This window comes from Procambarus clarkii, chromosome 23, assembly GCF_040958095.1.
Source record: "Procambarus clarkii isolate CNS0578487 chromosome 23, FALCON_Pclarkii_2.0, whole genome shotgun sequence".
In the NCBI taxonomy this organism is placed as follows: Eukaryota; Metazoa; Arthropoda; class Malacostraca; order Decapoda; family Cambaridae; genus Procambarus; species Procambarus clarkii.
The window spans coordinates 28016237-28040935 of record NC_091172.1 but is presented as its reverse complement, the minus strand read 5'-3'; the positions used below and the strand labels follow the sequence as shown (position 1 = coordinate 28040935).

Sequence of the window (24699 nt, the reverse complement as noted above, 5' to 3'; positions counted from 1 at the left end):
CAGTAGTTACAGTGTCTGTTGGAGAACAAATGGAATATATGAATTGATAGACATGAGGGTGAGTTTTATAGTAAGTATTTTAATGTGAAAAATAGGAGTTAAAATTAGTGAACTAAAAAGAGTTAAGTTTAAAGTTTTCAAGAGCAAAACTTCAGTTGTTTACCCTATGGTTCAACTTAGGGTTCCTGTCCTGGACTATAAGAAACCATATTATTAGGATCATTGAAGATCCCCACAGACATAAAAGTTAACATGAAATTTATGATTTTCTATTATCTTTAATCTACTTTGTTCGCATGAGAGTGAGTTAATATATAAATCTTGATATGTTTGGTGTTGTGTTTTGATTCAGAAAATGTATTATTATGCGGTATTCATGTACGTATCCCACATTAGTCTAAACTTATTGTGTGTTTGTAATTGTTACAGGTGGTGCAGCTGATAAGGGTGGCATACTGAAGGTTGGGGATGAATTAGTGAGTGTTAACACAGTGGATGTAACTGGTATGGCACGTATTGAAGCCTGGAACTTTTTAAAGAAGCTCCCAGACGGTACAGTGTCTCTGGTGTTACGACAAAAGCTAGAAGATCCATCAGCAAAGAGTGAAGAATGAATAGAAGTTAAATTATACCAGTGAATTTGATTAATAATTTGGTGAAACAATTAGGAATTAATTACCTGGTTTGATCTTTCAATTATATTTAGCAGTAATCACTGTGGCTTCACTCTTTTGGAAACATTCGGTGAGAAATAATAGGATCTTTTTCATTGGTGATCCTTTACCTTGTCCATATTTATACCAAGCCACAAAGTGGTCAACCATATAATTTCAGACAGCAACACTTAATTTCAAAGTTGCAATTTACTAATTCTCAATTTTGTATCTCCTATTATTCTATCTTCTGCTACATATTTTTTGTCCTACAAAGGACCCTGTTAGTACTTGAAAAATCCTTATCATCTTTTAGTGGAAGGAATAATGATCAAGCTGACACAGAATTTCTCTGCAAGCTTTCACAACTGTGTTGCTGGACTTCTTATGTATGTGGTAGTAACCCACAAGTGTTAGTTCAGAAATATTCAGCATTTTATATCATTATTCCAATACAGAAAAATGCAAAATATATATTACTGGATAAATTAAATGCATTAGTCTTTTATGGGATTCATGTAACACTAAGATCTATCACGATTTTAGGGTCAGTTCTGTAACGTTAATTGAAACCAGTAGACAGTAATTCAACCATAGCAAGCAAGCTTGTTTTGTATACAGTACTATTATTTCACAATACAATGTGAGCAAACCAAGTTCAACGTTAAAATGTTAAACGGTGCTACAGTGTCTTCCTGGCTTGGCACCTCCTTTTAATAATTACTTGAAACGTTGAATATATGCATTAATTAATATCAGAATGTAAGAGGTATATTATGTAACAGTGCAAATTGAGAAATTAATTTTGCATTATGTTGCTATGCAGGTATATGAGAATGTTAGCATATTGTGTAGCTTTTGCAGTTTTCTTCATGAATATGCAAAATTTTGCACAAGGATAAATTTTTATTAAATATATATATATACTGTATATGTATAATATTGCATACTCTGTGCTAATCAGTTTGTATAATTGGTAGGTAAATGGACAGCAACAAAAATCCATAGTGGGTATTTGTATTTTTAATCATTGTTGCCAAAACTCGTTGATTTTAATCTCCCATATATTTCTACGCATTTTCCTTCTGCCATTTGAACCAAGACTTCATTGGGAGACTCAGAAGCTTAAGTAAGGTCTTTCATTATAAGAGTAAGTGTTCTACTTTGAACTAGATCCTAATTTATATTCTTATTACATTTGATAAAACTTTACATTAAGTAACCATCAGCTTGATTGTATATATAAGTAGCATTTCAATGTGAAATGTTACTTTTTGTATTATATTTTTCTTATACTGAATCATAATGCAACATTTTGTTGATTCAAGATTTTATTTATAATAAAATAGGATCATCGAGTGATTATGCTACATTTAAAATGAAACCTTTGCTGTTTGCTGTCAAGTTTGTCTTGACATTTCTATAATAAAGGAACTGGTGGAGGCTAGTAGCCAACAGTGGCCTTAGTTGGGAGAGTGGTGCTAGGGGCTGTGGCGGGGTGATGGTACAGCCTTTCCTGGGACTCTCAAAACCCACATGTACTTCTCACCTGAATTGTGAGTTGTGATAACAGAGCTTGTGAGTGGGGCCCCTAGGAGCTGGTGCCTGCTGTATCTGCCAACCCTCAACTGTGATAGGTGCATTTGTTTATGCTGATTGATGCAATTGACTGATACTGTTGCATAAGATAAAGGATTGCATTATCTTCTTACAGATACTTTATTTTATACAGTACAGTATAGCAAGTGTCAATTTTATTTGCATCCTCGAATGTCACCATATTCTTTTCGACTGCTTAGTGTAATCTAAATCTTGTATACTATAATTATACCTATCTCATTGAGCTGCTCATATAGAACTTCAGTTCATTGAGTATTAACTGCATTCATATTTATTTGGCTCAATTTTTTTTATTTTTCCATTTCAAATTATAATGGTTTCAGTTATTGGAATGAGATGTCTTGCAGCTTTTCTGTAGTTTTTATTTTTATATTTTTTTAAACATTGTCAACTTAAAAGCAGCATTAAAACCTTTATTGTATGATAACCTTGCATTGACATTGAAACTTATAGTGAGAATGTTGATGAAAGGGGGTAAATTGTTTTAGCAAAATGTTTCTCCCTATGTTTCAAGTATCATTTTGTAGACTACAGTAGTAAGCTTGCAGCAGCTGCCATGATGCATTTTAAGAATCAATGCATTTCAGTCATTAGAATGAATGAATAAATGAATTATAAAGTTTAGGCCCATGCTGAGGTGCTGGAATCCGAAGATTATTCGGCACCGTTTCAGCAAATTCTCTGTACTATATTGTAAATATTTTTATGAATGAATCATGTATTACATATTATAAATTGCTCTTTATGTGAGATTACAATATATAAATTTGTGTAGGTATCCCAGTAAGTTGTGCTTAGTAAACATAATGTATACCATTATATTTATATGGTTGCTAATTCTGCACTGCCCATTACAGACTTTGGGTAGATTAGTATATCATGAAATGCAGTAACAGTCAATTCATTCATTAAAAGTGGTATTAATTGCTTTGTTGTGGGTGGTCTTGCTGTAATGGGTATATATTTTTGTATCCATTGTTATTGTGCTTTATGTAAAGAAGAGTATTTGAAAATGCATTATTATGTACATAACATCACACTAAGTAATGAGCATATGTTCGTAGTTTGAGCCTCAGCTTTGTAAGGGAGAGCGGACCAAATAAAGTAATGTATGATAAAGATTACTGTATTATTAACATTTTACCTTGACAATAAATTATAAAAAACAATCTACATGGAAGAATGTTATACAGTTGAATACATAAGTTTACTTATGTTGCAATACATGTATAATGCTAACATTGTATAATATAACAATGCTACTTTTCGCTACTTTCGCTACTTTTTAGCCCAAAATTTTGCTACTTTGTAGCCCAAAATTGGGCTACTTTCGCTACTTTTTAGCCCAAAATTGGGCTACTTTCGCTACTTTTTAGCCCAAAATTTCGCTACTTTTGCTACTTTTTAGCCCAAAATTGCGCTACTTTTGCTACTTTTTAGCCCAAAATTTCGCTACTTTTGCTACTTTTTAGCCCAAAAATTTCGCTACTTTGCCTACTACTTTTTAGCCCAAAATTTCGCTACTTTGCCTACTTTTTAGCCCAAAATTTCACTACTTTCGCTATTTAGCCCAAAATTTCGCTACTTTTGCTACATTTTAGCCCAAAATTGGGCTACTTTTAGCTCAAAATTTCGCTACTTTCGCTACTTTTTAGCCCAAAATTTCACTACTTTTGCTACTTTTTAGCCCAAAATTGGGCTACTTTTGCTACTTTTAGGCCAAAATTTCGCTACTTTTTAGCCCAAAATTTCGCTACCTTCGCTACTTTTTAGCCCAAAATTGGGCTACTTTTAGCCCAAAATTTTGCTGCTTTCGCTACTTTTTAGCCCAAAATTTCGCTACTTTGTAGCCCAAAATTTCGCTACTTTCGCTACTTTGTAGCCCAAAATTGGGCTACTTTCGCTACTTTGTAGCCCAAAATTGGGCTACTTTCGCTACTTTGTAGTCCAAAATTGGGCTACTTTCGCTACTTTTTAGCCCAAAATTGGGCTACTTTCGCTACTTTTTAGACCAAAATTTCGCTACTTTCGCTACTTTTTAGCCCAAAATTTCGCTACTTTCGCTACATTTTAGCCCAAAATTTCGCTACTTTCGCTACTTTTAGCTCAAAATTTCGCTACTTTCGCTACTTTTTAGCCCAAAATTTCGCTACTTTGTAGCCCAAAATTGGGCTACTTTCGCTACTTTTTAGCCCAAAATTTCGCTACTTTGTAGCCCAAAATTGGGCTACTTTCGCTACTTTTTAGCCCAAAATTTCGCTACTTTTGCTACTTTTTAGCCCAAAATTGGGCTACTTTCCCTACTTTTTAGCCCAAAATTTCGCTACATTTTAGCCCAAAATTGGGCTACTTCGCTACTTTTAGCCCAAAATTCGGCTACTTTCGCTACTTTTAGGCCAAAATTGGCTACTTTTGCTACTTTAGGCCAACTTTCGCTACTTTTTAGCCCAAAATTTCGCTACCTTCGCTACTTTTTAGCCCAAAATTGGGCTACTTTCGCTACTTTTAGCCCAAAATTTCGCTACTTTCGCTACTTTTTAGCCCAAAATTGGGCTACTTTCGCTACTTTTTAGCCCAAAATTTCGCTACTTTTGCTACTTTTTAGCCCAAAATTGGGCTACTTTCCCTACTTTTTAGCCCAAAATTTCGCTACTTTTGCTACATTTTAGCCCAAAATTGGGCTACTTTCGCTACTTTTAGCACAAAATTTCGCTACTTTTGCTACTTTTTAGCCCAAAATTTCGCTACTTTTTAGCCCAAAATTGGGCTACTTTTAGGCCAAAATTTCGCTACTTTCGCTACTTTTTAGCCCAAAATTTCGCTACCTTCGCTACTTTTTAGCCCAAATTGGGCTACTTTCGCTACTTTTAGCCCAAAATTTCGCTACTTTCGCTACTTTTTAGCCCAAAATTTCGCTACTTTTGCTACTTAGCCCAAAATTTCGCTACTTTGTAGCCCAAAATTTGGCTACTTTCGCTACTTTGTAGCCCAAAATTGGGCTACTTTCGCTACTTTTTAGCCCCAAATTGGGCTACTTTCGCTACTTTGTAGCCCAAAATTGGGCTACTTTCGCTACTTTTTAACCCAAAATTGGGCTACTTTTGCTACTTTTTAGCCCAAAATTTCGCTACTTTTGCTACTTTTTAGCCCAAAATTTCGCTACTTTGCCTACTTTTTAGCCCAAAATTTCACTACTTTCGCTATTTAGCCCAAAATTTCGCTACTTTTGCTACATTTTAGCCCAAAATTGGGCTACTTTTAGCTCAAAATTTCGCTACTTTCGCTACTTTTTAGCCCAAAATTTCACTACTTTTGCTACTTTTTAGCCCAAAATTGGGCTACTTTTGCTACTTTTAGGCCAAAATTTCGCTACTTTTTAGCCCAAAATTTCGCTACCTTCGCTACTTTTTAGCCCAAAATTGGGCTACTTTTAGCCCAAAATTTTGCTGCTTTCGCTACTTTTTAGCCCAAAATTTCGCTACTTTCGCTACTTTGTAGCCCAAAATTTCGCTACTTTCGCTACTTTGTAGCCCAAAATTGGGCTACTTTCGCTACTTTGTAGCCCAAAATTGGGCTACTTTCGCTACTTTGTAGTCAAAAATTGGGCTACTTTCGCTACTTTTTAGCCCAAAATTGGGCTACTTTCGCTACTTTTTAGACCAAAATTTCGCTACTTTCGCTACTTTTTAGCCCAAAATTTCGCTACTTTCGCTACATTTTAGCCCAAAATTTCGCTACTTTCGCTACTTTTAGCTCAAAATTTCGCTACTCTCGCTACTTTTTAGCCCAAAATTTCGCTACTTTGTAGCCCAAAATTGGGCTACTTTCGCTACTTTTTAGCCCAAAATTTCGCTACTTTGTAGCCCAAAATTGGGCTACTTTCGCTACTTTTTAGCCCAAAATTTCGCTACTTTTGCTACTTTTTAGCCCAAAATTGGGCTACTTTCCCTACTTTTTAGCCCAAAATTTCGCTACATTTTAGCCCAAAATTGGGCTACTTTCGCTACTTTTAGCCCAAAATTTCGCTACTTTCGCTACTTTTTAGCCCAAAATTGGGCTACTTTTGCTACTTTTAGGCCAAAATTTCGCTACTTTCGCTACTTTTTAGCCCAAAATTTCTCTACCTTCGCTACTTTTTAGCCCAAAATTGGGCTACTTTCGCTACTTTTAGCCCAAAATTTCGCTACTTTCGCTACTTTTTAGCCCAAAACTTCGCTACTTTCGCTACTTTTTAGCCCAAAATTTCGCTACTTTCGCTACTTTGTAGACCAAAATTGGGCTACTTTCGCTACTTTGTAGCCGAAAATTGGGCTACTTTTGCTACTTTTTAGCCCAAAATTGGGCTACTTTCGCTACTTTGTAGCCCCAAATTGGGCTACTTTCGCTACTTTGTAGCCCCAAATTGGGCTACTTTCACTACTTTTTAGCCCAAAATTGGGCAACTTTTGCAACTTTTTAGCCCAAAATTTCGCTACTTTTGCTACTTTTTAGCCCAAAATTTCGCTACTTTGCCTACTTTTTAGCCCAAAATTTTACTACTTTCGTTACTTTTTAGCCCAAAATTTCGCTACTTTCGCTACATTTTAGCCCAAAATTGGGCTACTTTCGCTACTTTTAGCTCAAAATTTCGCTACTTTTGCTACTTTTTAGCCCAAAATTTCGCATACTTTCGCTACTTTTTAGCCCAAAATTGGGCTACTTTTAGGCCAAAATTTCGCTACTTTCGCTACTTTTTAGCTCAAAATTTCGCTACCTTTGCTACTTTTTAGCCCAAAATTGGGCTACTTTCGCTACTTTTAGCCCAAAATTTCGCTAATTTTTAGCCCAAAATTTCGCTACTTTCGCTACTTTGTAGCCCAAAATTTCGCTACTTTCGCAACTTTGTAGCCCAAAATTGGGCTACTTTCGCTACTTTTTAGCCTAAAATTGGGCTACTTTCGCTACTTTGTAGCCCAAATTTGGACTACTTTCGCTACTTTTTAGCCCAAAATTGGGCTACTTTCGCTACTTTTTAGCCCAAAATTGGGCTACTTTCGCTACTTTTTAGCCCAAAATTTCGCTACTTTGCCTACGTTTTAGCCCAAAATTTCACTATCGCTACTTTTTAGCCCAAAATTTCACTATCGCTACTTTTTAGCCCAAAATTTCGCTACTTTCGCTACATTTTAGCCCAAAATTTCGCTACCTTCGCTACTTTTTAGCCCAAAATTGGGCTACTTTCGCTACTTTTAGCCCAAAATTTCGCTACTTTCGCTACTTTTTAGCCCAAAACTTCGCTACTTTCGCTACTTTTTAGCCCAAAATTTCGCTACTTTCGCTACTTTGTAGCCCAAAATTGGGCTACTTTCGCTACTTTGTAGCCCAAAATTGGGCTACTTTTGCTACTTTTTAGCCCAAAATTGGGCCACTTTCGCTACTTTGTAGCCCCAAATTGGGCTACTTTCGCTACTTTGTAGCCCAAAATTGGGCTACTTTCGCTACTTTTTACCCAAAATTGGGCAACTTTCGCTACTTTTTAGCCCAAAATTTCGCTACTTTTGCTACTTTTTAGCCCAAAATATCGCTACTTTGCCTACTTTTTAGCCCAAAATTTTACTACTTTCGCTACTTTTTAGCCCAAAATTTCGCTACTTTCACTACATTTTAGCCCAAAATTGGGCTACTTTCGCTACTTTTAGCTCAAAATTTCGCTACTTTTGCTACTTTTTAGCCCAAAATTTCGCTACTTTCGCTACTTTTTAGCCCAAAATTGGGCTACTTTTGCTACTTTTAGGCCAAAATTTCGCTACTTTTGCTACTTTATAGCCCAAAATTTCGCTACTTTCGCTACTTTTTAGCCCAAAATTGGGCTACTTTTGCTACTTTCAGGCCAAAATTTCGCTACTTTCGCTACTTTTTAGCTCAAAATTTCGCTACCTTCGCTACTTTTTAGCCCAAAATTGGGCTACTTTCGCTACTTTTAGCCCAAAATTTCGCTACTTTCGCTACTTTTTAGCCCAAAATTTCGCTACTTTCGCTACTTTGTAGCCCAAAATTTCGCTACTTTCGCAACTTTGTAGCCCAAAATTGGGCTACTTTCGCTACTTTTTAGCCTAAAATTGGGCTACTTTCGCTACTTTGTAGCCCAAAATTGGGCTACTTTCGCTACTTTTTAGCCCAAAATTGGGCTACTTTCGCTACTTTTTAGCCCAAAATTGGGCTACTTTCGCTACTTTTTAGCCCAAAATTGGGCTACTTTCGCTACTTTTTAGCCCAAAATTTCGCTACTTTGCCTACTTTTTAGCCCAAAATTTCACTATCGCTACTTTTTAGCCCAAAATTTCGCTACTTTCGCTACATTTTAGCCCAAAATTGGGCTACTTTCGCTACTTTTAGCTCAAAATTTCGCTACTTTCGCTACTTTTCAGCCCAAAATTTCGCTACTTTCGCTACTTTTTAGCCCAAAATTGGGCTACTTTTGCTACTTTTAGGCCAAAATTTCGCTACTTTCGCTACTTTTTAGCCCAAAATTGGGCTACTTTCGCTACTTTTTAGCCCAAAATTTGGCTACTTTCGCTACTTTTTAGCCCAAAATTTCGCTACTTTGCCTACTTTTTAGCCCAAAATTTCACTATCGCTACTTTTTAGCCCAAAACTTCGCTACTTTCGCTACATTTTAGCCCAAAATTGGGCTACTTTCGCTACTTTTAGCTCAAAATTTCGCTACTTTCGCTACTTTTTAGCCCAAAATTTCGCTACTTTCGCTACTTTTTAGCCCAAAATTGGGCTACTTTTGCTACTTTTAGGCCAAAATTTCGCTACTTTTGCTACTTTTTAGCCCAAAATTGGGCTACTTTCCCCACTTTTTAGCCCAAAATTTCGCTACTTTTTAGCCCAAAATTCGGCTACTTTTGCTACTTTTAGGCCAAAATTTCGCTACTTTTGCTACTTTTTAGCCCAAAATTGGGCTACTTTCGCTACTTTTAGCCCAAAATTTCGCTACTTTTGCTACTTAGCCCAAAATTTCGCTACTTTGTAGCCCAAAATTGGGCTACTTTCGCTACTTTTTAGCCCGAAATTGGGCTACTTTCGCTACTTTGTAGCCCCAAATTGGGCTACTTTCGCTACTTTGTAGCCCAAAATTGGGCTACTTTCGCTACTTTTTAACCCAAAATTGGGCTACTTTTGCTACTTTTTAGCCCAAAATTTCGCTACTTTTGCTACTTTTTAGCCCAAAATTTCGCTACTTTGCCTACTTTTTAGCCCAAAATTTCACTACTTTCGCTACTTTTTAGCCCAAAATTTCACTACTTTTGCTACTTTTTAGCCCAAAATTGGGCTACTTTTGCTACTTTTAGGCCAAAATTTCGCTACTTTTTAGCCCAAAATTTCGCTACCTTCGCTACTTTTTAGCCCAAAATTGGGCTACTTTCGCTACTTTTAGCCCAAAATTTCGCTACTTTCGCTACTTTTTAGCCCAAAATTTCGCTACTTTCGCTACTTTGTAGCCCAAAATTTCGCTACTTTCGCTACTCTGTAGCCCAAAATTGGGCTACTTTCGCTACTTTGTAGCCCAAAATTGGGCTACTTTCGCTACTTTTTAGCCCAAAATTGGGCTACTTTCGCTACTTTTTAGACCAAAATTTCGCTACTTTCGCTACTTTTTAGCCCAAAAATTTCGCTACTTTCGCTACATTTTAGCCCAAAATTTCGCTACTTTCGCTACTTTTAGCTCAAAATTTCGCTACTTTCGCTACTTTTTAGCCCAAAATTGGGCTACTTTTAGGCCAAAATTTCGCTAGTTTTGCTACTTTTTAGCCCAAAATTTCGCTACCTTCGCTACTTTTTAGCCCAAAATTGGGCTACTTTCGCTACTTTTAGCCCAAAATTTCGCTACTTTCGCTACTTTTTAGCCCAAAATTTCGCTACTTTCGCTTCTTTGTAGCCCAAAATTGGGCTACTTTCGCTACTTTGTAGCCCAAAATTGGGCTACTTTCGCTACATTTAGCCCAAAATTTCGGTACTTTCGCTACTTTTTAGCCCAAAATTGGGCTACTTTCGCTACTTTTTAGCCCAAAATTTCGCTACTTTGTAGCCCAAAATTGGGCTACTTTCGCTACTTTGTAGCCCAAAATTTCGCTACTTTCGCTACTTTTTAGCCCAAAATTTCGCTACTTTCGCTACTTTTTAGCCCAAAATTGGGCTACTTTCTCTACTTTTTAGCCCACAATTTCACTACTTTTGCTACTTTTTAGCCCAAAATTGGGCTACTTTCGCTACTTTTAGCCCAAAATTTCGCTACTTTTAGCCCAAAATTTCGCTACTTTCGCTAATTTTTAGCCCAAAATTTCGCTACTTTTTAGACTAAAATTGGGCTACTTTCGCTACTTTTAGCCCAAAATTTCGCTATTTTCGCTACTTTTTAGCCCAAAATTTCGCTACTTTCGCTACTTTGTAGCAAAAAATTGGGCTACTTTTGCTACTTTGTAGCCCAAAATTAAGCTACTTTCGCTTTTTTGTAGCCCAAAATTGGGCTACAAAGTAGCGAAAGTAGCCCAATTTTTTGCTACAAAGTAGCGAAAGTAGCGAAATTTTGGGCTATAAAGTAGCGAAAATAGCGAAATTTTGGGCTAAAAGTAGCGAAAGTAGCCCAATTTTAGTCTAAAAAGTAGCGAAAGTAGCGAAATTTTGGGCTAAAAATGAGCAAAAGTAGCGAAATTTTGAGATAAAAGTAGCGAAAGTAGCCCAATTTCGGGCTAAAAAGTAGCAAAATTTTGGGCTAAAAGTAGCCCAATTTTGGGCTAAAAAGTAGCGAAAGTAGCGAAATTGTGGGCTAAAAAGTAGGGAAAGTAGCCCAATTTTGGGCTTAAAAGTAGCGAAAATAGCGAAATTTTGGGCTACAAAGTAGCGAAAGTAGCCCAATTTTGGGCTACAAAGTAGCGAAATTTTGGGCTAAAAAGTAGCGAAAGTAGCCCAATTTTGGGCTAATAAGTAGCGAAATTTTGGGTTAAAAGTAGCGAAAGTAGCCCAATTTTGGGCTACAAAGTAGCGAAAGTAGCCCAATTTTGGGCTACAAAGTAGCCTAATTTTGGGCTAAAAAGTAGCGAAAGTAGCATAATTTTGGGCTAAAAAGTAGTGAAAGTAGCCCATTTTTGGGCTATAAAGTAGCAAAAGTAGCCCAATTTTGGGCTAAAAAGTAGCGAAAATAGCCCAATTTTGGGCTGCAAAGTAGCGAAAGTACCCCAATTTTGGGCTAAAAAGTAGCGAAAGTAGCGAAATTTTGGGCTAAAAAGTAGCGAAAGTAGCGAAATTTTGGGCTAAAAAGTAGCAAAATTAGCGAAATTTTGGGCTAAAAAGTAGGCAAAGTAGCGAAATTTTGGGCTAAAAAGTAGCGAAAGTAGCCCAATTTTGGGCTAAATAGTAGCGAAAGTAGCCCAATTGTGGGCTAAAAAGTAGCAAAAGTAGCCCAATTTTGGGCTACAAAGTAGCGAAAGTAGCCCAATTTGGGGCTATAAAGTAGCGAAAGTAGCCCAATTTGGGGCTATAAAGTAGCGAAAGTAGCCCAATTTTTGGCTACAAAGTAGCAAAAGTAGCCCATTTTGGGCTACAAAGTAGCGAAAGTAGCGAAATTTTATGCTAAAAAGTAGCGAAAGTAGGGAAATTTTGGCCTAAAAGTAGCAAAAGTAGCCCAATTTTGGGCTAAAAAGTAGCGAAAGTAGCGAAATTTTGGGCTAAAAAGTAGCGAAAGTAGCTATATTTTGCGGCTAAAAGTAGCGAAAGTAGCCCAGTTTTGGGCTAAAATGTAGCGAAAGTAGCGAAATTTTGGGCTTAAAAGTAGCGAAAGTAGCGAAATGTTGGCCTAAAAGTAGCAAAAGTAGCCCAATTTTTGGCTAAAAAGTAGCGAAATTTTGGGCTAAAAAGTAGCGAAAGTAGTGAAATTTTGGGCTAAAAGTAGCCCAATTTTGGGTTAAAATGTAGCGAAAGTAGCGAAATTTTGGGCTAAAAAGTAGGGAAAGTAGCACAATTTTGGGCTACAAAGTAGCGAAAGTAGCCCATTTTTTTGCTACAAAGTAGCGAAATTTTGGGCTAAAAAGTAGCGAAACTAGCGAAATTTTGGGCTAAAAGTAGCGAAAGTAGCCAAATTTTAGTCTAAAAAGTTGCAAAAGTAGCGAAATTTTGGGCTAAAAATTAGCGAAAGTAGCGAAATTTTGGGCTAAATGGTAGCGAAAGTAGCCCAATTTTGGGCTAAAAAGTAGTGAAAGTAGCCCAATTTTGGGCTACAAAGTAGCGAAAGTAGCCCAATTTTGGGCTACAAAGTAGCGAAAGTAGCCCAATTTTGGGCTAAAAAGTAGCGAAAGTAACGAAATTTTGGGCTAAAAGTAGTGAAAGTAGCGAAATTTTGGGCTAAAAGTAGCGAAAGTAGCCCAATTTTGGGCTAAAATGTAGCAAAAGTAGCGAAATTTTGGGCTAAAAAGTAGAGAAAGTAGCCCAATTTTGGGCTACAAAGTAGAGAAAGTAGCCCAATTTTGGGCTACAAAAAAGCGAAAGTACCCCAATTTTGGGCTAAAAAGAAGCGAAAGTAGCGAAATTTTGGGCTAAAAAGTAGGCAAAGTAGCGAAATTTTGGGCTAAAAAGTAGCGAAATTTTGGGCTAAAAAGTAGGCAAAGCAGCAAAATTTTGGGTTAAAAAGTAGCGAAAGTAGGGAAATTTTGGGCTAAAAAGTAGGGAAAGTAGCCCAATTTTGGGCTAAAATGTAAAGAAAGTAGCGAAATTTTGTGCTACAAAAAAGGGAAAGTAGCCCAATTTTGGGCTACAAAGTAGCGAAAGTAGCCCAATTTTAGGCTACAAAAAAGCGAAAGTAGCCCAATTTTGGGCTAAAAAGTAGCGAAAGTAGCGAAATTTTGGGCTAAAAAGTAGCGAAATTAGCGAAATTTTGGGCTAAAAAGTAGCGAAAGTAGCCCAATTTTGGGCTAAAAAGTAGCAAAAGTAGCCCAATTTTGGGCTAAAAAGTAGCAAAAGTAGCCCATTTTTGGACTAAAAAGTAGCGAAAGTAGCGAAATTTTGGGCTAAAAAGTAGCGAAAGTAGCGAAATTTTAGGCTAAAAAGTAGCGAAAGTAGCCCAATTTTGGGCTACAAAGTAGCAAAAGTAGCCCAATTTTGGGCTACAAAGTAGCGAAAGTAGCCCAATTTTCGGCTACAAAGTAGCGAAAGTAGCCCAATTTTGGGCTACAAAGTAGCGAAATTTTGGGCTAAAAGTAGCGAAATTTTGGGCTAAAAGTAGCGAAAGTAGCGAAATTTTGGGCTAAAATGTAGCGAAAGTAGCGAATTTTTGGGCTAAAAAGTAGGGAAAGTAGCCCAATTTTGGGCTACAAAGTAGCGAAAGTAGCCCATTTTTTTGCTACAAAGTAGCGAAATTTTGGGCTAAAAAGTAGCGAAACTAGCGAAATTTTGGGCTAAAATGTAGCGAAAGTAGCGAAATTTTGGGCTAAAAAGTAGGGAAAGTAGCCCAATTTTGGGCTACAAAGTAGCGAAAGTAGCCCATTTTTTTGCTACAAAGTAGCGAAATTTTGGGCTAAAAAGTAGCAAAACGCGAAATTTTGGGCTAAAAGTAGCGAAAGTAGCCAAATTTTAGTCTAAAAAGTTGCAAAAGTAGCGAAATTTTGGGCTACAAATTAGCGAAAGTAGCGAAATTTTGGGCTAAAAGTAGCGAAAGTAGCCCAATTTTGGGCTAAAAAGTAGCGAAAGTAGCCCAATTTTGGACTACAAAGTAGCAAAAGTAGCCCAATTTTGGGCTAAAATGTAGCAAAAGTAGCGAAATTTTGGGCTAAACAGTAGGGAAAGTAGTCCAATTTTGGGCTACAAAGTAGCCCAATTTTGGGCTACAAAAAAGCGAAAGTAGCCCAATTTTGGGCTAAAAAGTAGCGAAAGTAGCGAAATTTTGGGCTAAAAAGTAGGCAAAGTAGCGAAATTTTGGGCTAAAAAGTAGCGAAATTAGCGAAATTTTGGGCTAAAAAGTAGGCAAAGTAGCAAAATTTTGGGCTAAAAAGTAGCGAAAGTAGCGAAATTTTGGGCTAAAAAGTAGCGAAAGTAGCCCAACTTTGGGCTAAAATGTAGCAAAAGTAGCGAAATATTGGGCTACAAAAAAGGGAAGGTAGCCCAATTTTGGGCTACAAAGTAGCGAAAGTAGCCCAATTTTGGGCAACAAAAAAGCGAAAGTAGCCCAATTTTGGGCTAAAAAGTAGCGAAATTTTGGGCTAAAAAGTAGCGAAATTAGCGAAATTTTGGGCTAAAAAGTAGCGAAAGAAGCCCAATTTTGGGCTAAAAAGTAGCGAAAGTAGCCCAATTTTGGGCTACAAAGTAGCGAAAGTAGCCCAATTTTGGGCTACAAAGTAGCAAAATTTTGGGCTAAAAAGTAGCGAAAGTAGCGAAAAGTAGCATTGTTATATTATACAATGTTAGCATTATACATGTATTGCAACATAAGTAAACTTATGTATTCAACTGTATAACATTCTTCCATGTAGATTGTTTTTTATAATTTATTGTCAAGGTAAAATGTTAATAATACAGTAATCTTTATCATACATTACTTTATTTGGTCCGCTCTCCCTTACAAAGCTGAGGCTCAAACTACGAACATATGCTCATTACTTAGTGTGATGTTATGTACATAATAATGCATTTTCAAATACTCTTCTTTACATAAAGCACAATAACAATGGATACAAAAATATATACCCATTACAGCAAGACCACCCACAACAAAGCAATTAATACCACTTTTAATGAATGAATTGACTGTTACTGCATTTCATGATATACTAATCTACCCAAAGTCTGTAATGGGCAGTGCAGAATTAGCAACCATATAAATATAATGGTATACATTATGTTTACTAAGCACAACTTACTGGGATACCTACACAAATTTATATATTGTAATCTCACATAAAGAGCAATTTATAATATGTAATACACGATTCATTCATAAAAATATTTACAATATAGTACAGAGAATTTGCTGAAACGGTGCTGAATAATCTTCGGATTCCAGCACCTCAGCATGGGCCTAAACTTTATAATTCATTTATTCATTCATTCTAATGACTGAAATGCATTGATTCTTAAAATGCATCATGGCAGCTGCTGCAAGCTTACTACTGTAGTCTACAAAATGATACTTGAAACATAGGGAGAAACATTTTGCTAAAACAATTTACCCCCTTTCATCAACATTCTCACTATAAGTTTCAATGTCAATGCAAGGTTATCATACAATAAAGGTTTTAATGCTGCTTTTAAGTTGACAATGTTTAAAAAAATATAAAAATAAAAACTACAGAAAAGCTGCAAGACATCTCATTCCAATAACTGAAACCATTATAATTTGAAATGGAAAAATAAAAACAATTGAGCCAAATAAATATGAATGCAGTTAATGCTCAATGAACTGAAGTTCTATATGAGCAGCTCAATGAGATAGGTATAATTATAGTATACAAGATTTAGATTACACTAAGCAGTCGAAAAGAATATGGTGACATTCGAGGATGCAAATAAAATTGACACTTGCTATACTGTACTGTATAAAATAAAGTATCTGTAAGAAGATAATGCAATCCTTTATCTTATGCAACAATATCAGTCAATTGCATCAATCAGCATAAACAAATGCACCTATCACAGTTGAGGGTTGGCAGATACAGCAGGCACCAGCTCCTAGGGGCCCCACTCACAAGCTCTGTTATCACAACTCACAATTCAGGTGAGAAGTACATGTGGGTTTTGAGAGTCCCAGGAAAGGCTGTACCATCACCCCGCCACAGCCCCTAGCACCACTCTCCCAACTAAGGCCACTGTTGGCTACTAGCCTCCACCAGTTCCTTTATTATAGAAATGTCAAGACAAACTTGACAGCAAACAGCAAAGGTTTCATTTTAAATGTAGCATAATCACTCGATGATCCTATTTTATTATAAATTTAGCGGCAAAAATCGCCGATTTTTGGCCACTAGCGGCGAAAATCGCACGTTTTTTGGCCGCTAGCGGCGAAAATCGCGCTATTTTTGGCCGGTAGCTGCAAAAAATTGCGATTTTTGCCCGCCAGCTGTGAAAATCGCACGATTTTTGGCCGCTAGCGGCGAAATTTGCACGATTTTCGGCGGCTAGCGGCGAAAATCGCCCCATTTTTGGCCGCTAGCGGCGAAAATCGGTCTATTTTTGGCAGGTAGCGGCAACATTCGCACTTTTTTTGCCCGCCAGCTGCAAAAATCGCATGGTTTCTGGCCGCTAGCGTCGAAAATAGCGCGGTTTTCGGCCGTTAGCGGCAAAAATCGCCCGATTTTTGGCCGCTAGCGGCGAAAATCGCACGGTTTTTGGCCGCTAGCGGCGAAAATCGCGCTATTTTTGGCCGGTAGCGGCGAAAATCGGGATTTTTGCCCACCAGCTTCGAAAATCGCATGGTTTTTGGCCGCTAGCGGCGAAAATCGCGCTATTTTTTGCCCGCCAGCTCCAAAAATCGCACAGTTTCTGGCCGCTAGCGGCGAAAATCGCGTGATTTTTGGCCGCTGGCGTCGAAATTTGCACGATTTTTGGCCACTAGCGGCTTAAATCGCGCGATTTTTGGCCGGTAGCGGCTTAAATCGCGCGATTTTTGCCCGCCAGCTGTGAAAATCGCACGGTTTTTGGCCGCTAGCGCCGAAAACCGCGCTATTTTTGGCCGGTAGCGGCGAAAATCGCGATTTTTGCCCGCCAGCTGCGAAAATCGCATGGTTTTTTGCCGCTAGCGGCGAAAATCGCGCGGTTTTTGGCCGGTAGCGGCGAAAATCGCGCTATTTTTGCCCGCAAGCTGCAAATATCGCATAGTTTCTGGCCGCTAGAGACGAAAATCGCGCGATTTTTGGCCGCTAGCGGCGAAATTCGCACGATTTTTGGCCGCTAGCGGTGAAATTTGAACGATTTTTGGCCGCTTGCAGCGAAAATCGCCCGATTTTTGGCCGCTAGCGGCGAAAATAGCCCCTTTTTTGGCCGCTAAAGGCGAAAATCGGTCGATTTTTGGCAGGTAGCGGCGAAATTCGCGCGATTTTTGCCCGCCAGCTGCAAAAATCGCATGGTTTCTGGCCGCTAGAGTCGAAAATAGCGCGGTTTTCGGCCGTTAGCGGCAAAAATTGCCCGTTTTTTGGCCACTAGCAGCGAAAATCACACGGTTTTTGGCCGCTAGCGGGGAAAATCGCGCTATTTTTGGCCGGTAGCAGCGAAAATCGCGATTTTTGCCCGCCAGCTGCGAAAATCACATGGTTTTTGGCCGCTAGTGGCGAAAAGCGCGCGGTTTTTGGCCGGTAGCGGCGAAAATCGCGCTATTTTTGCCCGCCAGCTGAAAAAATCGCATAGTTTCTGGCCGCTAGCGGCGAAAATCGCGCGATTTTTGGCCGCTAGCGGCGAAATTTGCACGATTTTTGGCCGCTAGCGGCTTAAATCGCGCGATTTTTGGTCAGAAGCGGCTTAAATCGCGCGATTTTTGCCCGACAGCTTTGAAAATCGCACAATTTTTGGTCGCCAGCTGCGAAAATCTCATGGTTTTTGGCCGCTAGCGGCGAAAATCGCGCGGTTTTTGGCAGGTAGCGGCGAAAATCGGGATTTTTGCCCACCAGCTGCGAAAATCGCATGGTTTTTGGCCGCTAGCGGCTAAAATCGCGCTATTTTTTGCCCGCCAGCTCCAAAAATCGCAGTTTCTGGCCGCTAGCGGCAAAAATCGCGCGATTTTTGGCCGCTGGCGGCGAAATTTGCACGATTTTTGGCCACTAGCGGCTTAAATCGCGCGATTTTTGGCCGGTAGCGGCTTAAATCGCGCGATTTTTGCCCGCCAGCTGTGAAAATCGCACGGTTTTTGGCCGGTAGCGGCGACAATCACGCGGTTTTTGGCCGGTAGCGGCGAAAATCACGCGATTTTTGCCCACCAGCTGCGAAAATCGCATGGTTTTTGGCCGCTAGCGGCGAAAACCGCGCGATTTTTGGCCGCTAGCGGCTAAATTCGCACGATTTTTGGCCTCTAGCGGCGAAATTCGCACGGTTTTTGGCCGCTAGCGCCGAAAATCGCGCTATTTTTGGCCGGTAGCGGCGAAAATCGCGATTTTTGCCCGCCAGCTGCGAAAATCGCATGGTTTTTTGCCGCTAGCGGCGAAAATCGCGCGGTTTTTGGCCGGTAGCGGCGAAAATCGCGCTATTTTTGCCCGCAAGCTGCAAATATCGCATAGTTTCTGGCCGCTAGAGACGAAAATCGCGCGATTTTTGGCCGCTAGCGGCGAAATTCGCACGATTTTTGGCCGCTAGCGGTGAAATTTGAACGATTTTTGGCCGCTTGCAGCGAAAATCGCCCGATTTTTGGCCGCTAGCGGCGAAAATAGCCTCTTTTTTGGCCGCTAAAGGCGAAAATCGGTCGATTTTTGGCAGGTAGCGGCGAAATTCGCGCGATTTTTGCCCGCCAGCTGCAAAAATCGCATGGTTTCTGGCCGCTAGAGTCGAAAATTAGCGCGGTTTTCGGCCGTTAGCGGCAAAAATTGCCCGTTTTTTGGCCACTAGCAGCGAAAATCGCACGGTTTTTGGCCGCTAGCGGCGAAAATCGCACGGTTTTTGGCCGCCAGCGGCGAAAATCGCGCTATTTTTGGCCGGTAGCAGCGAAAATCGCGATTTTTGCCCGCCAGCTGCGAAAATCACATGGTTTTTGGCCGCTAGTGGCGAAAAGCGCGCGGTTTTTGGCCGGTAGCGGCGAAAATCGCTCTATTTTTGCCCGCCAGCTGAAAAAATCGCATAGTTTCTGACCGCTAGCGGCGAAAATCGCGCGATTTTTGGCCGCTAGCGGCGAAATTTGCACGATTTTTGGCCGCTAGCGGCTTAAATCGCGCGATTTTTGGTCAGAAGCGGCTTAAATCGCGCGATTTTTGCCCGACAGCTGTGAAAATCGCACGGTTTTTGGTCGCCAGCTGCGAAAATCTCATGGTTTTTGGCCGCTAGCGGCGAAAATCGCGCGGTTTTTGGCAGGTAGCGGCGAAATTCGCGCGATTTTTGCCCGCCAGCTGCAAAAATCGCATGGTTTCTGGCCGCTAGCGTCGAAAATAGTGCGGTTTTCGGCCGTTAGCGGCAAAAATCGCCCGATTTTTGCCAGCTAACGGCGAAAATCGCACAGTTTTTGGCCGATAGCGGCAAAAATCGCGCTATTTTTGGCCGGTAGCGGCGAAAATTGCGATTTTTGCCCGCCAGCTGCAAAAATCGCATAGTTTCTGGCCGCTAGTGGCGAAAATCGCGCGATTTTTGGCCGCTAGCGGCGAAATTCGCACGATTTTTGGCCGCTAGCGGCGAAATTTGTACGATTTTTGGCCGCTAGTGGCGAAAATCGCCCCATTTTTGGCCACTAGCGGCGAAAATAGCCCCTTTTTTTGGCCGCTAGCAGCGAAAATCGGTTGATTTTTGGCAGGTAGCGGCGAAATTTGCGCGATTTTTGCCCGCCAGCTGCAAAAATCGCATGGTTTCTGGCCGCTAGCGTCGAAAATAGCGCGGTTTTCGGCCGTTAGCGGCAAAAATCGCCCGATTTTTGGCCGCTAGCGGGGAAAATCGCACGGTTTTTGGCCGCTAGCGGCGAAAATCGCGCTATTTTTGGCCGGTAGCGGCGAAATCCGCTATTTTTGCCCGCCAGCTGCGAGAATCGCATGGTTTTTGGCCGCTAGCGGCGAAAATCGCGCGGTTATTGGCCGGTAGCGGCGAAAATCGCGCTATTTTTGCCCGCCAGCTGCAAAAATCGCATAGTTTCTGGCCGCTAGCGGCGAAAATCGCGCGATTTTTGGCCGCTGGCGGCGAAATTTGCACGACTTTTGGCTGCTAGCGGCGAAATTTGCACGATTTTTGGCCGCTAGCGGCTTAAATCGCGCGATTTTTGGCCGGTAGCGACTTAAATCACGCGATTTTTGCCCGCCAGCTGTGAAAATCGCACGGTTTTTGGCCGCTAGCGCCGACAATCACACGGTTTTTCCGGTAGCGGCGAAAATCACGCGATTTTTGCCCGCCAGCTGCGAAAATCGCATGGTTTTTGGCCGCTAGCGGCGAAAATCGCGCGGTTTTTGGCCGGTATCGGCGAAAATTGCGCTATTTTTGCCCGCAAGCTGCAAAAATCGCATAGTTTCTGGCCGCTAGAGGCGAAAATCGCGCGATTTTTGGCCGCTAGTGGCAAAATTCGCACGATTTTTGGCCGCTAGTGGCGAAAATCGCACGGTTTTTGGCCGGTAGCGGCGAAAATCGCGATTTTTGCCGCTACGCTAGCGGCCAAAAATCGTGCGAATTTCGCCGCTAGCGGCCAAAAATCGCGCGATTTTCGCCACTAGCGGCCAGAAACTATGCGATTTTTGCAGCTGGCGGGGAAAAATAGCGCGATTTTCGCCGCTACAGGACAAAAACCGCGCGATTTTTGCCCGCCAGCTGCGAAAATCGCATGGTTTTTGGCCGCTAGCGGCGAAAATCGCGCGGTTTTAGGCCGGTAGCGGCGAAAATCGCGCTATTTTTGCCCGCCAGCTGCAAAAATCGCATAGTTTCTGGCCGCTAGCGGCGATAATCGCCCCATTTTTGGCCGCTAGCGGCGAAAATAGCCCCTTTTTTGGCCGCTAGCGGCGAAAATCGGTCGATTTTTGGCCGCTAGCGGCGAAAATCGGTCGATTTTTGGCCGCTAGCGGTGAAATTTGCACGATTTTTGGCCGCCAGCGGCTTGAATCGCGCGATTTTTGGCCGGTAGCGGCTTAAATCGCGCGATTTTTGCCCGCCAGCTGTGAAAATCGCACGTTTTTTGGCCGCAAGCGGCGAAAATCACGCGGTTTTTGGCCGCTAGCGGCAAAATTCGATCGATTTTTTAACGCTAGCGGCGAAAATCGCACGGTTTTTGGCCGGTAGCGGCGAAAATCGCGCTATTTTTGGCCGGTAGCGGTGAAAATCGCACGGTTTCTGGCCGCTAGCGTCGAAAATAGCGCGGTTTTCGGCCGTTAGCAGCGAAAATCGCGCTATTTTTGGCCGCTAGCGGCGAAAATCGCACGGTTTTTGGCCGCTAGCGGCGAAAATTGCGCTATTTTTGGCCGGTAGTGGCCAAAATCGCGATTTTTGCCCGCCAGCTGCGAAAATTGCATGATTTTTGGCCGCTAGCGGCGAAAATCGCGCGGTTTTTGGCCTGTAGCGGCGAAAATCGCGCTATTTTTCCCCGCCAGCTGCAAAAATTGCATAGTTTCTGGCCGCTAGTGGCGAAAATCGCGCGATTTTTGGCCGCTAGCGGCGAAATTCGCACGATTTTTGGCCGCTAGTGGCGAAAATCGCCCCATTTTTGGCCGCTAGCGGCGAAAATAACCCCTTTTTTGGCCGCTAGCGGCGAAAATCGGTCGATTTTTGGCAGGTAGCGGCGAAATTCGCGCGATTTTTGCCCGCCAGCTGCAAAAATCGCATGGTTTCTGGCTGCTAGCGTCGAAAATCGCGCTATTTTTAGCCGGTAGCGGCGAAAATCGCGATTTTTGCCCACCAGCTGCGAAAATCGCATAGTTTCTCGCCGCTAACGGCGAAAATCGCGCGATTTTTGGCCGCTAGCGGCGAAATTCGCACGGTTTTTGGCCGCTAGCAGCGAAATTTGCACGATTTTTGGCCGCTAGCGGCTTAAATCGCGCGATTTTTGGCCGGTAGCGGCTTAAATCGCGCGATTTTTGCCCGCCAGCTGTGAAAATCGCACGGTTTTTGGCCGCTAGCGGCGAAAATCACGCGGTTTTTGCCCGCCAGCTGCGAAAATCGCACGGTTTTTGGCCGCTAGCGGCGAAAATCGCTCTATTTTTGGCCGGTAGCGGCGAAATTCGCGGTTTTTGCCCGCCAGCTGAGAAAATCGCATGGTTTTTTGCCGCTAGCGGCGAAAATCGCGCGGTTTTTGGCCGGTAGCGGCGAAAATCACGCGATTTTTGACCGCCAGCTGCGAAAATCGCATGGTTTTTGGCCGCTAGCGGCGAAAATCGCACGATTTTTGGCCGGTAGCGGCGAAAATCACGTTATTTTTGCCCGCCAGCTGCAAAAATCTCATAGTTTCTGGCCGCTAGCGGCGAAAATCGCGCGATTTTTGGCCGCTAGCGGCGAAATTCGCACGGTTTTTGGCCGCTAGCGGCGAAATTTGAACGATTTTTGGCCGCTAGCGGCTTAAATCGCGCGATTTTTGGCCGGTAGCGGCTTAAATCGCGCGATTTTTGCCCGCCAGCTGTGAAAATCGCACGGTTTTTGGCGCTAGCGGCGAAAATCACGAGGTTTTTGCCCGCCAGCTGCGAAAATCGCACGGTTTTTGGCCACTAGCGGCGAAAATCGCACGGTTTTTGGCCGCTAGCGGCGAAAATCGCTCTATTTTTGGCCGGTAGCGGCGAAATTCGCGATTTTTGCCCGCCAGCTGCGAAAATCGCACGGTTTTTTGCCGCTAGCGGCGAAAATCGCGCGGTTTTTGGCCGGTAGCGGCTTAAATCGCGCGATTTTTGCCCGCCAGCTGTGAAAATCGCACGGTTTTTGGCCGCTAGCTGCGAAAATCACGCGGTTTTTGGCCGGTAGCGGCGAAAATCACGCGATTTTTGCCCGCCAGCTGCGAAAATCGCATGGTTTTTGACCGCTAGCGGCGAAAATCGCGCGGTTTTTGGCAGGTAGCGGCGAAATTCGCGCGATTTTTGCCCGCCAGCTATAAAAATCGCATGGATTCTGGCCGCTAGCGTCGAAAATAGCGCGGTTTTCGGCCGTTAGCGGCAAAAATCGCCCGATTTTTGGCCGCTAGCGGCGAAATTTGCACGATTTTTGGCCGCTTGCGGTGAAAATCGCTCCATTTTTGGTCGCTAGCGGCGAAAATAGCCCGTTTGTTGGCCGCTAGCGGCGAAAATCGGTCGATTTTTGGCAGGTAGCGGCGAAATTCGCGCGATTTTTGCCCGCCAGCTATAAAAATCGCATGGTTTCTGGCCGCTAGCGTCGAAAATAGCGCGGTTTTCGGCCGTTAGCGGCAAAAATCGCCCGATTTTTGGCCGCTAGCGGCGAAAATCGCACGGTTTTTGGCCGCAAGCGCCGAAAATCTCGCTATTTTTGGCCGGTAGCGGCGAAAATCGCGATTTTTGCCCGCCAGCTGCGAAAATCGCATGGTTTTTGGCCGCTAGCGGCGAAAATCGCGCAGTTTTTGGCCGGTAGCGGCGAAAATCGCGCTATTTTTGCCCGCCAGTTGCAAAAATCGCATAGTTTCTGGCCGCTAGCAGCGAAATTCGCACGATTTTTGGCCGCTAGCGGCGAAATTTGCACGATTTTTGGCCGCTAGCGGCGAAAATCACGCGGTTTTTGGCCGGTAACGGCGAAAATCACGCGATTTTTGCCCGCCAGCTGCAAAAATCGCATAGTTTCTGGCCGCTAGCGGCGAAAAAAGCGCGATTTTTGCCCGCCAGCTGTGAAAATCGCACGGTTTTTGGCCGCTAGCGGCAAAAATCACGCGGTTTTTGGCCAGTAGCGGCGAAAATCACGCGATTTTTGCCCGCCAGCTGCGAAAATCGCATGGTTTTTGGCCGCTAGCGGCGAAAATCGCGCGGTTTTTGGCAGGTAGCGGCGAAATTCGCGCGATTTTTGCCCGCCAGCTGCTAAAATCGCATAAATTCTGGCCGCTAGCGTCGAAAATAGCGCGGTTTATGCCCGTTAGCTGCAAAAATCGCCCGATTTTTGGCCGCTAGCGGCGAAAATCGACGGTTTTTGGCCGCTAGCGGCGAAAATCGCACGGTTTTTGGCCGCTAGCGGCGAAAATCGCGCTATTTTTGGCCGGTAGTGGCGAAAATCGCGATTTTTGCCCGCCAGCTGCGAAAATCGCATGGTTTTTGGCCGCTAGCGGCGAAAATCGCGCGGTTTTTGGCCTGTAGCGGCGAAAATCGCGCTATTTTTCCCCGCCAGCTGCAAAAATCGCATAGTTTCTGGCCGCTAGTGGCGAAAATCGCGCGATTTTTGGCCGCTAGCGGCGAAATTAGCACGAATTTTGGCCGCTAGCGGCGAAAATCGCCCCATTTTTGGCCGCTAGCGGCGAAAATCGGTTGATTTTTGGCCGCAAGCGGCGAAATTCGCGCGATTTTTGCCCGCCAGCTGCAAAAATCGCATGGTTTCTGGCCGCTAGCGTCGAAAAGAGCGCGGTTTTCGGCCGTTAGCGGCATAAATCGCCCGATTTTTGGCCGCTAGCGGCGAAAATCGCACGGTTTTTGGCCGCTAGCGGCGAAAATCGCGCTATTTTTGGCCGGTAGCGGCGAAAATCGCGATTTTTGCCCGCCACCTGCGAAAATCGCATGGTTTTTGGCCGCTAGCGGCGAAAATCGCGCGGTTTTTGGCCGGTAGCGGCGAAAATCGCGTTATTTTTGCCCGCCAGCTGCAAAAATCGCATAGTTTCTGGCCGCTA

The 24699-nt window shown here is 42.5% G+C and overlaps 1 protein-coding gene across 1 annotated transcript in view; it reads left to right on the top strand.

Moving 5' to 3' along the window:
• Nucleotides 1-3394, top strand: part of LOC123764150 (big bang) — a 549999-nt gene extending 546605 nt beyond the window's left edge. The window contains 1 exon segment of the mRNA XM_069330032.1: nt 430-3394. Coding sequence (XP_069186133.1) covers nt 430-614 — 185 coding nt within the window. The 3' untranslated portion in view covers nt 615-3394.
• Nucleotides 3395-24699: the final 21305 nt, after the last annotated feature.